The sequence below is a fragment of the Larus michahellis genome, chromosome 3, assembly GCF_964199755.1.
Source record: "Larus michahellis chromosome 3, bLarMic1.1, whole genome shotgun sequence".
Lineage (NCBI taxonomy): Eukaryota > Metazoa > Chordata > Aves > Charadriiformes > Laridae > Larus > Larus michahellis.
In genome coordinates, this window is record NC_133898.1 from 110,935,397 (window position 1) to 110,954,055 (window position 18,659).

The following is an 18,659-nucleotide window of genomic DNA, read 5'->3' on the forward strand; positions in this document are numbered from 1 at the left end:
ACTTTGTCTAGCAGCAGAATGCTTCAAACTCAACAAGGCATTAAAAATAACAGCTCAAGATTTGTGGAACCTTGACATGACGTCAAATAGCCAAGATGTTTTTATTACTTAGTCATAAGGCTCACTTGAACACTAAATGTCCCAGAGAGTAGTGCTGTGTGACCTCTTAATATCAGTGCTCATGAAGAATGTTTCATTTAACTTCTTCAGATCATTTACTTTCCTGATTTGTGACAGACTAATGGAAATTTGGAGATGAATTCAGAAGCATACTCATTTGCTTGAGTGAATATGAACTTGGATGAAAACAGTTCAAGAGTATCTCATTAGATTTAAAATGTGTTTTTCAATTAACAAAATGTGTTTATAATGTAGGATGTGTCTAGTGAACAATCCATCTAATGAGCCAGTGGCCATCTTGAGAGAGTCTTTTATTACTTGATTTACTGAATAGAAGTCTAATTTTTCACTGGCTGTTTGTTTCCCTTTCCTCTTTCTCCAGACTGTTTGACAATTCCGCATTTGAAACCATTTCTTACTGTGTTAATATCTACCATTGCCTTTATCTTTTAATTAATCAAAAAATAATTGAATATGAAATAATAAATTTGGGAGGTCAATGCCACACTTGGGAAAATGCAACCTACCAGGCAATTCACTAAAGCAGACTAGCAGAAAACATTTAAGAGTCTTCTCAGTCACGATTTTCTGCTCCTCTTCTTTTATAAGTGTCCATGTCCTTTTTTTTGAGCACTTTGACTACACCACCTCTTTTCCTTCTTTCAAATGATGGGTGCAAAATGAAAACATGTTGCCACTGCTTGGATTTTCACAGTAACTTGGTGTTGGGAGGCAGGAGGTGAAAGGTATTAGTCCAGATCCTATTGCTACCAAGGAGCTTCTGATGTGAGAGGTCCATGTGTCACGATTCCCACCATGGAAATATTCACACAATATTTCACTCATTGCAAAGCACTACAAAAGGAGGACGGGAACATCTGCCATCTGTGGACACTTTTGAGTATGGCAATGAAACACTGGGTACTGTCACCTCCCAATTTTTATTCTGGAATCTTAAATCCTCTTGTGGATTTGTCACTAACCATGCTGAAAGCCTCATGCACAGCAGGCAGAATACTAAAATTGGTCTGTCCTAATTGTATTATGCGGTCATTTTTTTTATTTTCCTAAATAAATTCCTGTTTTCTGCTAAGTTACAAAAGATCATGCTTGTTATCTTGTTAGTATTTGATGAGCTTTATAGCTATGTGACATATAATATACCTACCTACCATCCTTAAATCCAAGACATAAACTTCATTATATGATACCGCCGTGGTCTCTGCAAGAAGGCCGTGCATCGTAAGAAGGCAGACATCTCACCATGAAGCTTGCCATTAAAATGATCTGTCTGAAAGATATTGAGTTTGATCTGAAATCAGTGCTTTATCAAGATGGAAGATTTATTTTCTGTCTCATTTTAAAAATAAAAGTGTTTGTGATTCAAGCCACTGAATTTCAGACCTTGTATAGACCTTAAATTGTTCATCTGTTCAACATTCTTCCACATAAATCATAATTTGCTCTTTAGTTAAGGCAGAGTTTTCAAACAGTGATATACAGGGTTGGCATGAAGTCAGACACAAGAAATTGAGTGGACTGTCCTCTGCAGATAAATTTACCTTTACAGAGTCTTGTTCTGCATTTATTACAAAGTATAATAAACCACAGCACATTTAAAAAAATTCTTAGGAAAATTTCCTGTAACTTGAGTTTTAAATATTGTCTGCTTGCATGAGATATCAGTTTGGGTTTAAATCAATATTTTAACAAGACAATGTCATGGTCTATAGATTTATTCAGTTAACTTTCATTGAATTTCAGTAATCCCAGTTATTTACATGTTATATTCCACCTGTTTCTGAGAAAAATAATTTATCTGAAAACATAATTTCAGCATCATACACTAAAAGTAGTATGTAATGGCCAAATCCTGTTGATCTCACTCAAAGCAAACAATTAGCCTAAGGAAAGATAAGAATATATGATACATTCCACCAGCCTGGGACAACTTTTCTTCTTCAGGGTGAGACCATAACTAATCTGCAAAGGCAGAAACATTATTTTAGGGAACAAACATGACATTTGGAAAACCAGTCACCTAGTCATCCAGATGGATAAATAGTTTTTTCAGCCACAGACCACCAAACTCTTCCAGATCAGCAAGCTGCTTGTTCTTTCTTCAAGCCTACTTATTGCAGGAGTAAAGGTCCAAAGCTCTCCTCTTCCTTCCTCGCTTACAGTACTTACTGCTAACCTGGCCAGTTATTTACTGCCCTACTTCAGTTCATTTCCTGATCTTTTTAGCTATTTATTAATCATGTGAAAACAATTTAAATACAGAGCCTGAGGAAAATTAAACAACTTCCCCTCCCCCATCTGTTATTCACTGGCTTGTATAAAGACTGAAATAATATCAGAACTCTTTAGTTACTATAGAACTATTTGTCCATATATGTACATATATTTTTTCACTTATTATTTATCCTTTAATTTAAGACAGCTACGTATACCAGTTAAGTTGAGCTTCAAGTCATACACGATAGAAATTAGTCCTAAGAGCCATTTAGCTTTGTATTTTGCATTTGACTAAAAGCAACAATTATTGCTGAGAGAAGCTTGTAAAAGAACAATAAAAATTCCAGCCATAGTCTGTTTGTGATTGAGGGAGTTCCTGATGCAAATCTTGTCTCTCATCGGCCTTGATATATTTTTATTCCACAAAATTGTCAAAATATTTCTACGAACTCATATAAACTTATTTTACCGCAGCTTCTTGACATAGGCTCTTCCGCAGTCTAACTATGTGTTGTCTAAATAATTGCCTTCTTTCGTTTGTTTTCAACATGCCACCCACTTGACCCTTAGTTCTGTACTGGAATAGACAGTGAATGATCGTTACCTATTCACCCTCTTCATCCCATTTCTGGCTTCAGAGACCTCTGTAAGGTCTTCTCTGCCTAAAGAGAATAATAACAAAAAGTGTTTCTAGTAAAATGGAATTAATTTTAGAAAAAAAATGAGTGCTTGAAGCGACTAGATGGTATCAATGCAACCCAGCTAAACTGACCTTGCTTTGTAAACTACTTTTCTTTCACCTTTTCATGCATTTTTTGACTTGGTGACATTTTGCTGAATTAACTAGAATAAGACTAATTGCTGTTTTTTGTATGATGTTAAGCCGGAAGTTCAGCAAAATTGCTTCTGTTGGAGTATTGTACGACTATATGCGCTTTTTACATCTCCCTTCACAAAAAAGTGTTCTTGGAATTTTAATAGCTAGAAGAGATCAGAGACTAATTTCTCTATTATAGGTTAGACTTCCATATTAACAGAGTGTCCTTCACACCACGCTAGAGCTCAGGATTGCACTGAATATTGCAAAACAGTGTAATCTGCTATCAAAAATAGCTCCTGCAGCTGCACAAATCTATCTTGGAGGTCTCTCATTCTAATCCAATGCTTGTAAGAACTGATGATGCCTCAGAGAGCCTGGTAGGGCTGCAGGCTCTTACAGTGCAAATGTAAGAGTTGTTCTGAGGTTACAGAAATGTGTCTGTTCCCTGTATCAAACATTCGTTGCAATTGCATACTATTTTAAGTATGGGTTATTTTTTCTGAATGCCATAGTAGGCCTGCAGAAATTCGTATGTGTGAACAATCCGAAAATCTATTGCTTTGGAGTATTTACTTGAACAGAATTTATCTTTTTTATCAACAGCCCAAAGATTTACTTTATAGGTCTCTAACTTTTAAGAACACAGATACGGTACTGTTCTTCATGTGCAGATTCAAATCTTGGGAATATAACAAATTAAATGAGTCAATTTAAAACTTACTATTGATATGGTTAACTTTTAAGGTTCACGGCTGCTTTTGTTAAGAGTGGTGTTTAGCATCAGGACTGTTTTATACTTGTCTGGTACTCCATGTTTAGGCAGTCATTGATCCGTGCAGTTTCGCCGCTGGGGAGAAAGGTCTGACACCCTTTCTGCAGAAAGAAGAGCTGAAGTCAGGAAGCTAACAGAAAATCCTGAACAAAGAGGATACATTCAGCAAGACATTCATTCAAATTATCTACACTGGCATGTAGGCAATAAATGAATCTGGGATTCAAAAAATTAAGGTTGTTCTCGAGGCACTAAACTTTGCCTTCTTAATTCTCTTTCAGCAGCTTTCAATAACAGGGTTCTGGAAGGGAATCAGTGCTGTGTAATTAAGACTTCCCCCACCTTCTAACTAAAACTGTGTTTGAGGCTCAGTGGGGAGTTAAACATAATCTTAAATTAAAATCAGGAAAACACGAAATAGATGCTACCATTCAAATTTTTCATCACAGATTAATTTACCGCAAGTAACTATTTAAAGTCCACTATTGACAAATACTTCAGCTGCAACCAATGAGCAACAGTTGAGATCCTCGTTTAAACAAATCTTGATGTAAGTTCTTTTTTGAACTAAATAGGGAAGCTTTGATTTTTTCCTGTGAAATTCCAAAGAAAATCAGATCTGTTTTTCACTTTAAGAAAGCCCCTTGACTCTCAGAAATGAAACCCGTGATACTTGCAAAGTATTTGAAAGGATATAAGTGAAAGCTCCTTACTCTGTTAGGTGTTTGGAATGGATTTGCTTTTCTCAATTCTTTGCTGTGCCATGGAAGAAGTCAGTCTTTTTTATGGTTTGTTTTTTTTTTTTTTTTTATGTAAGGAAGCCACCTTAAAAGCTTTGCAATTTGGAATGGGCTTAAAGAGGTACTGCAAGTTTGACTTCTTGTCTGCAATCTCAAAGCCCCCAGCTAAGAAGCATAAACCGACTTTTCTAGTAGAGGTCTGTTTCCCTTTACTCTCTGCTTACTCATCACCAGTGTCCACTCACCTTTGGAGGGAACAGGGTGCGGATGATATTCCTGAACTGAAGTTTGCTATAACAACAACCTTGAGTTTTCCTCCAGTCAGTTCACATGCTCTTAGGGTTTTTTCATTGCCATATACCGCAGCCACCAGCTCCAGGATGCTCCCTCCTACCCAACCCCTACTTTACTTATCACCCATGGCAGCGATCAAAATACTGATCTTTGGCTCCACCTTGTGATCTCCCTGTCCAGACTAGCAAAGATTAAATGAGGGAATCCTCAATCCTGATTCCAGCTCTGATTTTGATCTCTCTGCCTAAATTGGAAATGGAAAAAAACAGCTAGTTAGATTCTTTAGGTCAAAATAGAAAGTCATTGTCTTTAGAAGAAGCAATGGGGTCGAAAAAACATAACTAAATTAAAATAGGTAGGCTCAGAAATGTGAAATAAATTATCCAAGAGAACAAAACAAAATAAAAAATGCTGCAAGGAAGTTGGTGGGCAATTTGGGGGTCATCAACTGAGTTTACGAAGGTCGTTTTGGTAAAGCACCTAGAACACATAAAATAGGACACAAAGTTACCTTCTTTGTCAAATACATGAACAAAGAAAACTAGTGAAAAGTATACCCAGAATTTACTTTACTGCATAACATCATAAATTTTTATTTTTTTTTTAGTCTGAGCATTTGTCCTTTGCATTTCCATGAAAGCAACTCTGATATCAGAGCTGACTACACAGGTAGCTCTTGGTTCCTAGCAGGACAAAAATAAACAAACCGAGCATTAACGTCAGTTTCTGCTTTGTGCGAACATACCGTGCCCAAAAAGATTTTGAAATCATTTGCACTTTTAAAGCTTGAGTGAGTACCGGCGCATAAAGCTGATAGCACAAGCCAGGCCCCTGGAAAGTACTTCACTTCCAGATTTCAGAACAGTAACTGCCATCGATAAAGTACGGAACTGTGGAAAATAATCTCCTCAACAGACAAAAGGTCAGACTATAAAGCTTTTGCTTGCCATGTTCCAGAAGAAATTCATCATATTAACTCACGAAATGTGAAAAAGGGGTGTTTTCACACTGCATTTCTATGGGCAGTATTGCTTCCCTGAATTTTTAGAGTTGATTTATTAGTTATTAATTTTCTTATGTTGGTGGAATATATAGAACTAAAAATATTCGTAATCTTTCAATTTCCGATCAATGTAGCGCATGCAAAAAATGTTACCTCTTGGGTAGTTTATATCTTTGTATCGCTGTAATAACTACCAGAAAACCAGTGCACTGAAATGGAGAATGCAGCTCCCATTTGCCACGGGAGCATATTCATCGTGCGGCTTTGGTGGCACAGTTATGCACGGAGAGAAGTAGAGAGGGGTCTGATCGATGTTATTATTAGTTTGGCCACTTTCACTATCTTTTGTGCAATGATTAATGTTAATGCACAGAGAAGTTTCAAAACAAATGGTAATATATCGCTGAATTTTTAATATGTAGGCTAAGTGTTGCTAATATTGTCAGAACATACTATCTTATAAAATAATGTGATATATTTCCTTGTGCTAGAAGTTTCTCAAAATGGAAAAAAAAGTAAGACGGAAGGAAGGAAAAAAAGAAAGTGAATTACAGTTATTTCTGAAAATTAATATTTTGAACTTCAAAAACATAATCAAACGTGGCTACAAATCTAATTTAAAAGTAAAATTTACCATATGTGGGAAATTATTTATAGTGTGGCTTATAATTAGAAGATGAAGGTATGTATTTTGTCAACAATTATCTCTTCTTTCTTTTAGATGAAAGTGTTCATTATTTTGGGAATTTCAGCAGCTATAGCCTTCACAGCTGTTTTCTTTTCTTTCCTTCAGATAGGCAAAGATATCCTCTTTGGTAAGTAACAGAAAAACTACATGTTATTTTCTTTTTTTGATGATTACTGTTAAGCTGAAAATACACTGGCACCACAGACAGTTTAGCAACGGCACTTTAGCTTAATCTCTTTTTATGTGCAGAATACACTATCTGACTTCTGCGAGAATTATTCCATGGGTGTTTTCTTTTAAAACGCAGCTTCATAAATTCACAAAGGAAAACTTTGTATGTGTAATGTGTCTCAATTATGTATTCTTTGACTAGGAGTGATTTTACTGTCTTAGTGACATTCATATGTCAGATGACATGTTTACAAGCACGGTTGCTAGATTTCTTTCCCAGGCTGCCAATCACTACGTTTAGTCATCCTGGGCTGGAGTCAGTTGCCACAGGATGTCCCACCTGGCACCCTGCTGCTGGCCCACAAGGGTCTCCTGTGGGTCCATTCACTGCCAGCACCCTGCGGATGCCAGGGAAACTTTAGACCCCCTCAGATTGCAGTAGTGTCTACGTTCAAACAATATCATCTTGCCATTTTAAACATCAGAGCTATTTCATTTGCATCTGTTCAATCTGAATCAGTTAGATCTCATAGACTAGAAATGTAGCAGATAGTAGATTGAATTTTAAGAGACTTCTGCAGAGAGTGATTTTTACATTAAAGTAGGGCAGAGGTGATGAAGAAACAGGATTTCAATCTTTGCATTCTCTTAATTATATAGCTGTAGATTTGATTTGGAAGGGAAAGTCCTTAGCAAAATTTTCACTCGAAATTAGTGTAGAATCACAAACAAAATAAAATAATATAAAAAATAAAGTAAACAAAAATCTGAACAACCCCCCAAGCCATTACTTCAGATGGGAAATCTTTTTTGGACCATCACTCAGAATAAGGGGATGAGTTTTATTTTCCTGTGGCGGCGAGAAAGAGACTTCACTGAGAGGTTCAAATTAATGATTTATTTGGACTTCACTCACAGGTCCGATATGTCACTACTGCAAGCTTTTATGGATACAATGGAAGAGTGCACTATTGCAATTAAAGAAAAAAAACCAAAACAGTTCACAGGATACACTATTACCACGTAACAACTGATCCCAAAAAGTAACAACACAAACCACCAGTGGGCTAGATATGAATACGTGCTAGATATGATTAAACAAGTGTACAAATCACGATCTTAGAGCATGCTAGACATCAACGTACATTATTAATTCACTCACCCTCTCTCTCAGGTAAGGCCACTCAATCCTGGGAAGTTACCTTGCACAGCGTCCTGGACAAGGGGGGGCAGAATCTCCTACAGGCCAGGTGTATCTTTGGAAGACTCCCTGTTTTGCTCCCCAAAACTTTGGACTTAAAATATCCTGTTTCAATGACTGGTCAGGATTGTGCCTGAATGGATTGCACTATCGGGGATGGATATCTGTGGTGGTTTGATGGCCCCTTAGGTAGCAATGTTTATTTTGTGATGTCTGGTCTCACACTCACTGAATAGTGGTGGGACTTGACTCAGGGCATTTTGTTTGTTAAAGGCACCATTCGGGTTTCAGTTATGGTTTCAGTTCTTATTGTAATGCAGGGTTGAGACCACTCCGGGCTGAGCCATTTCCACATTTCCCCCCAAGTTATCTCTGCATAGGTAGGGATCGATAAGCATCTGCCGAGGGGAGATGGAGCCGAGTCGAATAACAGCTCCCTGCATCTCACCTTCTGTGCTCTGCAACCGGTTTGGCCAGGTGATCCCATCCATTTCCATAATGGATCCTATACTTGGAGCTTCAATATTAATTGTTTGGAAAAACATGGTCTAAAATGAGGTTATATTATATGCTAGTTAGTGTAAAACAAATTCTATGTGGACTGTAAATAAATGGAACAGATAGACTGTATACAATTCTTTTTTAAGGTAAGTGTCCTTTGGTCTGATGGGAACAATACAAAATAATGTTTATTACTGCAAGGACCACATTTTTTTAAAACACTACATGGGTACTAAAATCATAATTCTCAGTAGAAAAGGAAAAGAGAGAATGGAATTCAGGTATCGGAGGGGGATATTCTCTTCTAGATCAGAGTCTGAATCAATACCACATGATGAGCAATACTTTGAGCATAATATATTTCTCAGAGGCAGACTCCCTAAAAGTAATTAAAAATCATGCAATATTAAATTCTAATAGAATTAGCTCTTGTATGGACTATAAAAATCCTTAAACGCTTTTTAAAATAGACTCCAAAAATTTTTCAGATGAAACAGAAATCCGAATGATAACATTAAATGAATCATAGAGTAGTTTATCATATATAGGTGAAAAAGAGAAATAACTACTGCTGTACTTAAAGGCTGAGAAGATCTTTAATCAAGTAAAGTAGAGTTTTGCCTAGGAAAGATTACTCCTCATTTTAGATGTTATCTTCCCTTTAGCTGAGCACCCTATTCAAAAACAGATCACAGAAATAGTACAACACGGACTACAGTTAAAATATGTCACCTAAAATTGCAGTGTACATAAATGATAAGTAATTGCACATAAATGATTGTTAGCAAACTATTATTATTCATAATTCATTTTCTAAGAAAAAAATGGGTAATCTCACAAAATATAGATTGGGAATTAAACCACTGAATTTTTAATATAACCAATTCATTTAATATAAGGCTAGATCTATACAAAAGAGGAATAATCTGTGTTCTGTGATAGCACTATGCAAAAGAGCAGAGCTGAAGTATTATCAGGTTCACATGTCTTTCCATCAAACATAGGTGGGGAGATGAGAATAGGGGTTTCATGCATTGGTCAGATCCCAGAAGGTCTTAAAGGTTGCTAACGATGCCTGAATACAGACTTGAATTCTTCATGTGGCTCAGGCCGGCTCATACGACCTGTGAGGGAGGCTGGGATTTCTCCTATCAATCCAAGGACAGTTTAATGCAAAATAAACGTGAAGCCTAAGGACCATAATCGCATACCCAGAACACAACATGTTTCCGATGGACCTCTTAGGTTTGGCACTACATAACATGCACACCTGGATTTTTTCTGGAAGAAACACAAGGAAAGTCTAACTCTTCAAGCTTTATAAATCAGGGAAGAATTGATTTACTACCTCTACCTTATCTTTGAGAAAAGCCAGAAGCCACGTTAGTTTCAGGAACACTAAAACATGGAGATCCTTTTAATGAGGAAAAATTACGTATACCTTAATATTACAAACCTGTATATTTTTAAAATGTAAATACTTGAGTAAATGTGCCATTGAATAACACATTCATCTTTCTTCCATATTATTTTTTTCCCGGTCGAGAAGAAACTGAAGATAACTGCATTACGCAGGCTATCCAGAAGGGCTCTAATCTGGTGGATTATGCTGCACATTATACACTGAAAAGGTAAAAGAAAAAAAAATAGTGAAGGATCTATTCATCAAAAACCTTTCAAAGGAGACAACTATGAGATCAACTGGTTTCTTTGAGAAAACATATAATGGTCATATTTATGATTATCTGAACCAAGATAACCTTGTGCATTATGACTGCATGAGTTACTCTCTTAAAATGTGAGAAAAATAAGAACTATGAAAATAAATAGGAATGTTTTTCTGGTCTAAGTAACACACCACATTCCATTAACATGTGGCTCAAAAAATTGTGATTTTATGGACATTACATATTTTTGAACTGTATGTTTTTTCCAGTGCAAAGTAAAATGGGAACAACTCCAATGGCATCAACATTAAACCCTGTTGCCTTAAAAGGGACTGTTGATGTGGGTTTCGCATTTCCCCTTCCTTGTAAAACAGATGTAATGAAAGGACAAGGGAAAGGAAGTAAAAGTTTTATCTTGAACTGTGGGTCATGAACAACCTGGGGAAAGCCCCTTTGTGCTTGAGTTATGCTATGAGAGTGATCCCTTTCTAGAAGTGATGGAACTGCCTCAGGATGACTAGCATGAGTCTAAACATTTCAGACATTTTCTGTGTAACTCTGACTATACAAAATTAATTTCTCTCCAATATTCGGAACACATCGCCTAAGTTTTACAGGGTGCAATCACCACCTTTTTGCTTAAACTTCCCCAAAGGACTTGTCTCTGTGTTTTGAAAACAAGTCACCATTTGCAGAGCTCTGGTAGAGACGACTGTATGGATAGAGCCTGTCAAAAACTGTGTCTGCTCAGTTCATAGAGACTGACATCACTTTCATTTTGTAGTTTTAGGGGTAGTTTTTGTAGTGGTACTAGTTTGGTGACAATCCTAAGGCAAGCAAATTTAAAAATGTAGATCTCAACTTGTCAGTGGCTCAGCTGCCTCATGTACCAGATGAAGATACTGACGTTTAACTCTCTCATAGTATATTGTGGCAATTATTTGGTCAATATTTACCCAATGTCTTAAAGATGACAAATGCTGAAAGGTAAATGTTTAATGATCGTTTGAACTCTGCCAGGAATAAAACTGAGACCACTTGCTCACCCCAGATAAATCACTGGACTGCTAAGCTTTCTTCAGAATATTGTGTATGTTGGCTATAGAGGGTCTAAAGAGCAGTGTTATTCAAAAGTCCTGTTATTAGATTCCCTTTAAAAGCCTTTATAAGAAGAGCAGTCACAGCATGGCTGGGGTTGAAAGGGACCTCTGGAGGTCACCTGGTCATTTCTCTTCTTCGGGTCCCCTCTCATCCCTTCCTCTACCCTTCCTTCTCTTCACTCTCCTTTCTTCCCTTTCCTCTTTTTGTGCATCTTTTAACAGTAGCAGTTGAAAACTGAATCAATGATTTAAAGCTGTGAAGTGTTTTATTTAATAGACAATGTTGTTAACCATTGGATCTTTCTTAGGCAGAACATTGCTAGTAACAGCAGTCAGAATTGGTCACGTCTTCTGCTTAAGTTTGGGGTTAACCCTGTAGGCAGCCAAAGGCTTTCAGCAGAGCATCGAAAGATGTGCATTAGTATCACCACTGAGGCACATGTTTGCCTGTTTTGGGGAATCAGAGCCACAAGTGTCTGACACCTGCATTAGGAGCCTGAGTCTCATAAGACTATCACTTGCTTTTATGTTAACTGGTATAAAAGACTCGGTCTTTCATTTTACAAATGATCATTACCAGAAGTGAAAATTGTATTTCTATTGTGTGCTTTTCTATAATTCAATTCATTGTGGCCCAATTAAGTGGGGCAGTGTGAATCATAAATATCATTAAGAGACTTCCTCCTGTTTTATTATAGGCTTGTAAATGGACTCTACACCTGCCTCTTAGATATTAGCCCTTGCAAGTACAGAGAACCGAGAACTTAACTATTGTCTAATTTGATCATTATATTGAGGAGTGAATGTGTTTGAATCCTTAATTAAATACTTTTGCATTTTCATGTCAGTTTAAAGAGGCTTCTTTCCTTTGTAACTTGCAGAATACTGTATATTTGAATTAAAGCTTTAGTCAGTGCAGAGGTTAAAAACAAGAAAGGAATGCATGTGACTACAGATTTGAGTTTCTGCAAGTTACGGAGGTCACCATGCTGTGAAAACTTATTTTACTTTGTCTTACAAGTGATTGAAGGAAACTACAATCCAATAGTATGAGCTCAGAGCTCTCCTTGAGACTGAAAAGCCAGTTCTGAGATGAAAAGGCAGCTCCTTTTTCAGGTTAGAATGGCAAAACTCTTATTTGTTTGTTTTGATTGTTCCATGTTAATTTTGATTGTTCCATTGTTAATTTGTTTGATTGTTCCATGTACAATCGTCCAACCTGATGTTTGCTGAATTCATGATCTAGGTGTCCAAACTGCAAACTGTGTCAAAATAACTGCATTTCTCCTGAGACTTCAGTTTGGCCTTGAATTGTGATGAAAATGGACAATGACGTTTCTTCACCTCAGCTGTTTAATATCATCACTTAAAATCTTGAATTGTCGTTTGTGTTTTAAGCCAGCAATGTGACCCACAATGCACTAAACATATTGGCTGAAATGGTTTTATTATTCTAGTTTTTAAAACATGTCAGGATTTTCTAGGAAAATGACACTTCTTCAAAATTACTTACCAGTTCTAAGGTCACTTGAGTCCCAGTACGGTCCTCCTAGTTTGCTGTGCTGTTCGTGATCGTCTCCCCTTGCCAAGTGCTTCTCATGACTGTTTGCTAGTACCTGCCTGCTATTCCAATTAGCTTATGGCTTTGTTAGTCTTTAGGAGTAGGTGTTCTTGTTTGCCATTAAAATATAAACATTCATAATAGTATTGACATAGCATAGATGGAGCACAGTGGCATCATCATTAAAATGTACTATTTGTATAACAGTGGCAACGCCAATGGGAATCTAGGCAGCTTGGGTAGGGCTCTCAGAGCCATGTGTCACCTGTGAGGTTATGGCACTTACCCAGTGGTATGTGCAAAAACATTGCTAATTTACTACCAGGTGCGTTATAACATACATTTTGAAAGTGGTAGTTGGCTTGCAAGAGGAAACTCTACTTCCAATAAGTCTCGTTATAATAACAAGCAGTACAAATTATGAAACTTGTACTAGCTTTAACTAGTGAGTCACAGCACTGCTGGGAAGGCTTCTGATTCTGACTGCACATTCCTTTTTTTTATTCTGCTGAGTCTGTGTTTTTTTCTGGGGTTTAAGTTGTAGAAGAAACTAAAGATAACTCCAGAATGGGCAAGCTGTGCAAAGTGATAGTCTCTCAGGCCCGTGTTGCACACAGCTGCTGATCATATATTTCTCCTCTTAGAACTTGGAAACTAACTCAAAAGGACTGCTGAACGAGTTATGTATAAGACAGATGCGAATTGTGGTGGCGTGTCAGGTGGGGCTTCCTCCCTTGTGCTAGACATTTGGTTTGAGTGAGTTTTAGATAAGACACATTTTTAGACTCCTTTTCGGACTTATCCTAATGTAGTGAAGGTAAGTACAATTCTAATGCAAACACAAGAAGTTTTCTCAGCCTAATTAAAGAAAGAAATGATTGAAATAACTTAGTGTATTTTAACATATATTTTAGCTGAATGCACACTGTTCTTAGCGGATTAAAAAGTATAGATGACAACCCTAAAAAAATCAAACCTTAACAGCAGATTAAAGATATTTCTTATCATCTTCATTTTGGTAAAATTATTTTTATTTACTGTGTCTACATTTGAACTAGTTCATGTTTTTAAAGAATCTAAATTGTAAACCTCCCAATTTAAGATTATTCTATTGGCCCCTATCTATGCCAACTCAAAAGGACCATCTACAGAAGGGACCATCTATGGAATCATCCGTTTGCATAGGGAAGTGGAAAATAATTTTCAGTGCTCCATATAAGAGGTTATAGTTGCAGAAATGCACTGAGCATGATGAGTTAGTCAGTGCCACTCTGGTCTTTAAGCAGACTGGCCATGTACGTACACATTAGAGGAAAGAAGAAATTATATTCTTTTATCACTTTGTGTTCTGCACCATGACACTTTTGTGAGATACCTCTTGAACGTGAATTCTGGTTAGCAATCTCTAAACAAGGTATTCTATAAATATATTAATTTAAGGCTGAAAGAAATCTCAGAGACACAAAATATCTGAGGCTGAAAGAGAAACCGTGACTCATACTCTGGAGAATTTATTTTATTTGGGTTTTTAAATATATATATTTTTTTTAGTTGTGATCTGTAATGAGACTCAGTAACTAAGAGTCTGGAAAACATAAAGAACCCTCTGTCCAAACACCATGGTCTGCACTAGGACTTACTTACATTATTAAACAAGTATGAGGACACTTCATATCTGATCTCATCTTCCTAATAATGCTATTATCACAGGTCATTCTAGTAGCTTTACGGGGCTATTTCTGCAAAGTATCAAGATAACTTGTAACTTACACAGTGAGAAAACCAGCATCTTCTTCCACAATCAGCGCTCAGCTTCAGGAGTGGGGGTAAGAGCGAGAAGGGACTAGCATGCGTATGCTGAATAAGGAGAGGGATGGGACAGGATGGGGCACGGCATGACACACAGGAAATGTGGCAAACTAAAAACTGCTGTAAAAATCTTACAACATCTGTGAGATTAGACAAAAAATAGAAGAGAAATATCTCAAAATGGAACTTACCTCGCCATTAAGGGTGATGGGATTTTATTTTGGAGGTTTTTTTTGTTTTGGTTTTTTTTTGGGGACGACACATATTTTTGATTCTTAGCTCCTAGCTAATGTTGTTATTTAACTCATTTGTACAAACATGTTTCCCTCTTCATATAATATTTTTTAAATGATATGTGACTGATACTATCCTCATGTGGATATTAAATATTAAACCTAATATTTGGCATTTAGTTATATCCCCTTTCTTTTCTTTTTAACTGGGACACAGTTCAGGAATTTTACTTCTCCACATTCTCAAATTCCTAATTGCCTATGGAAAACCTAAGAAACATGGTGCTGAGGAGCAAGATAGCTCTTTTTCACAGTTGCAAGTGTTCTCGAGCTATGCTCCTGAAAGGAAAGGAACAGTTTCTGTATAAAGAATAAAAGAGCAGGCTAAGGCTCCTTTGGATCAATTAAGGACATATTTAGCAACTAGAAAAATGGTTGGAGTTGTATTTTCTCACTTAATGCTTTTTGTGTAAATGTGTTTCTAATTTTGTAAACAGAAATTTAACTCTTTGCTTTGCAGAATCAAAACTGCCGTTTCCGTTTTAAACTTCTCTCGTGCTTTAAACAAACCTAAGTGAATATGACAGCACAACGTTTTCATGAAAATTGCATGTCCAATTAAATCTGTGCTGCAGAGAAGCCCTCAGGGATGTCTGCAACCTATGACCATGTCTGGAAATGGAATAGACTGGAGTGTTTTTTCCTAAGCTGTAGGAGTCAGTTTAGGACTTGGGAGTTCCAGCTGAAAAGGAACTTCTCCCTGATGCATTTTTCTCAGGGCTCCTCTGCCAATAAAAGGACAGTGGTAAGCCGGCCCATGCTGAGTAAAAAATAAATCTCGCAATGAATCACAGAACAGTTGAGAGAGATCTGGAGACCATCTAGGCCAGTGCTGTGCTCAGAGCAGGCTGCTCGGCACACTGCCCATTTGGCCTTTGAATACATCCAAAGATGGAGACTCCACAACCTTTCTGGGTAGCCTGTTGCAGTATCTAACTACCCTCGCAGTAAAAAGGATTTCCCTTATGTTTAAGCGTTTATGTTACAGAACTTATCTCATCAAGCTCCTTAAAGTTAGAGGTAAGGCCAGGCTGTAAACTAACATCTATAGCCATATAACTGTCTAATGAAGCCCTACTAAACTAATTGCTCAAAATCCCTACACAACTATTCAGTGCAAGGCAGGTGCTTGGACAGTCTTTGGGAGGAGACGTGTCTCTATCATCAACTGCAGATGGCATCTAGATGGCTGTGGGCCAGTTGCTTGACTCCTAGGTTCTAAGGTATTTGTGAATCCACCTGCAATGATTGAGATGAGCTTTGATATTAAATGTTACATAAAAGCAAAGCCTACTCATTTAGATGTGTCTATAGTGGGAGTCCTATATTGTGACTATCCCGCACAAGGTCTTCCCAGCCACTTCGTGCTGCAGGCTCTGCCCATCCCAACAGTCTCTGTCATCCTGAAGGCTTCTCACAAGCTTAACCCTGTTATGTGTGTCCTATGGGATGGCATTTTCCCTTTCTTTCCAGAATTTTCCTGGCAGAACAAGGTCAGAAAGTAGTCTTCCTTTCTGCTTTCCCAGTATACCCTTCAATCAAAATATATCTCAAACTTGGAACATATCCAACATAGACAAATACAGCTATGAATAAGTTCTAAAAAGTTATATGTTAAAATAAAGAAAACCTTTTGTATTTTATCTCAATTATAGAAATATCCAAGGAAGACGAATAGCAACTCCTACCTTGCTGCTGGCTTTCTCGAAATTTCCTGAACAAGAGAGTCAAGATATTTCCCAAGCAGCTGAACGAATGGAAATGTCAATTCAAGTGCTGAACCAAAACGTTTGCCAGAAGCGCAAACGTTCACTGCATCCAACTGGTAAATATAGTATATTGACATTGGCAAAACCCCCTGTTGATTTCTTGAATGTTGTCTTTTAGATTAAAGTTGGGTTAGCTTCACTTTTATTTTACCTTTGGCAGGAGTATATATCTTGTCTGCACACTGGGGCCAGGATGCCCTCTCTTTTGTTCTTAAAAGCACTTTGCAGAGTCACTGTTTTACATTTTTCTTTGCTGGAGTGTGGGCTGTGCTCCTATAGCTGAGGAGAGCAGCACTATGCTGTTGGCACCCTGCAAACTCATATCTGGATATTTGTATTGCCTATAAATCAGCTTGCATATCCACAGTGTGGCAAGCTTCTTGTTTACAGTGAAATATCTACCTTCCCCAGCACTTTGGGTTTAGTGCTTGTGGGGCCTAGAGTCTGCAGACAAAATAATACAATTTCTATCACTCTGTGGTACTGACATTTTGAAATACACTTCCTCTGGACATTGATGGCCTTATTAATATCCCTTTCTTAAGAAAATACTTTCTTATTTCCAAGACTAATTTTATAATGCATTGCTGTTACATGTTTATTTCCACTTTGTTTCTATTTTAACTGTTTTTTTATGTTAGATGTAGGAAAAAAGAGAGATAGTCCAGAAAGCTCAGTGATGTATAATTGTCTATGTAAAGTAAAATTCTCATTGCTGTTAATTCAAGATGAATTTCAAGAAAGCCGGTCTCTGGAAGACTCAAAAATTCAGAAACATTGACTTCTTTCCCCCTATAATTTAATTCAGACAGCATGAACTGGCGAATTACAAGGTGCATTTGCTGTCTTAGTTTTATGACATGACAATGCTTTTCCAAGATATGGAAGCGTTAGAGTGCCGTAGACAAACATAAAGACTGGGTTACGTAGCCAGTCTAATGTCCCATTTTCCCTCTGTTCTCACCTTTACAGGTTCTAGCTGCTCAGCAGAACATTTTTTGAGCTGATTTAGCTCTTGAATCTTTTTTTGTTTTTTTTTTTTTTCTGACTTACTTTTCTGGCTTAATTTATGGACTAAAGGAGCTTAGTTCATGGTTGGATGGGCAGAATGGATAGGTGGTGGGAGTGGGTGACCTGCAGTAGCCAGTGGGGAGACAGGGGCAAGAGTTAGTTGACCTGCCTCTGCCATTTCCATTCAGCATGTGATCATTACAGTCAGCTTGAATGGCAAGAGTTCTCTGAGTTCAGGAAGGATGTTGCTCCTCTTTCATGTGCATCTCTACCTCCAACCCACCATACGTGTGTTTCCATACATGCATGGGTGAGAGGGGAGCTAACTTGCTGAAGCTTATAGAACAATGTGACTTTGTCCCACAATGTGACGTCAGAATGCTGTCTGGGAGACCCATCTGGGATCATATTATAAAGACATTAATAACATGCTGTCTGCTGGTATACAGCTCCCTGATTTTCCCTAGCTTCCAAATTCCAGCTAATCGGAGCCTCCTCCACTCCACACTTAATTATATAGTCAGCTGTAGTGTCTTTAAATTTCTGCATCTTTCCAGTCCCATATTTTTTCTTCTTGGTATATACTTCTGTTCTTAAATGGCATTTTTTACACCTTTGTTGTAAGCACAGGGACCAGACAAGCAATGTGACTACAATGCAGCGAAAGAAGGAAGCAGAGAGCAGATTAAAGAAGGAGAAAAAGGAGCAGTTCAACCTCAGTTCTCAGCTATGGCTGGACTACTTCCTTCTCATTCTCTACACATAAGATAATAAAACGAGCTTCCTTTCACCCTCTATCTCCTCTAAGACCCTGAGACTACCTCCTGCAACACTTCTCACTAAGTGCTCTTTCCTAGGAAGAAGAGAGGGGATGCTGTAGTTCTTGATGACAATAATGTCT

The 18,659-nt window shown here is 37.5% G+C and overlaps 1 protein-coding gene across 1 annotated transcript in view; it reads left to right on the plus strand.

Moving 5' to 3' along the window:
- The first annotated feature begins 6,708 nt into the window (after positions 1-6,708).
- Positions 6,709-18,659, plus strand: part of TPO (thyroid peroxidase) — a 55,427-nt gene continuing 43,476 nt past the window's right edge. Inside the window, 3 exon segments of the mRNA XM_074578355.1 lie at positions 6,709-6,802; positions 10,098-10,179; positions 16,634-16,803. Of these exon segments, the coding sequence (XP_074434456.1) occupies positions 6,709-6,802; positions 10,098-10,179; positions 16,634-16,803 (346 nt within the window).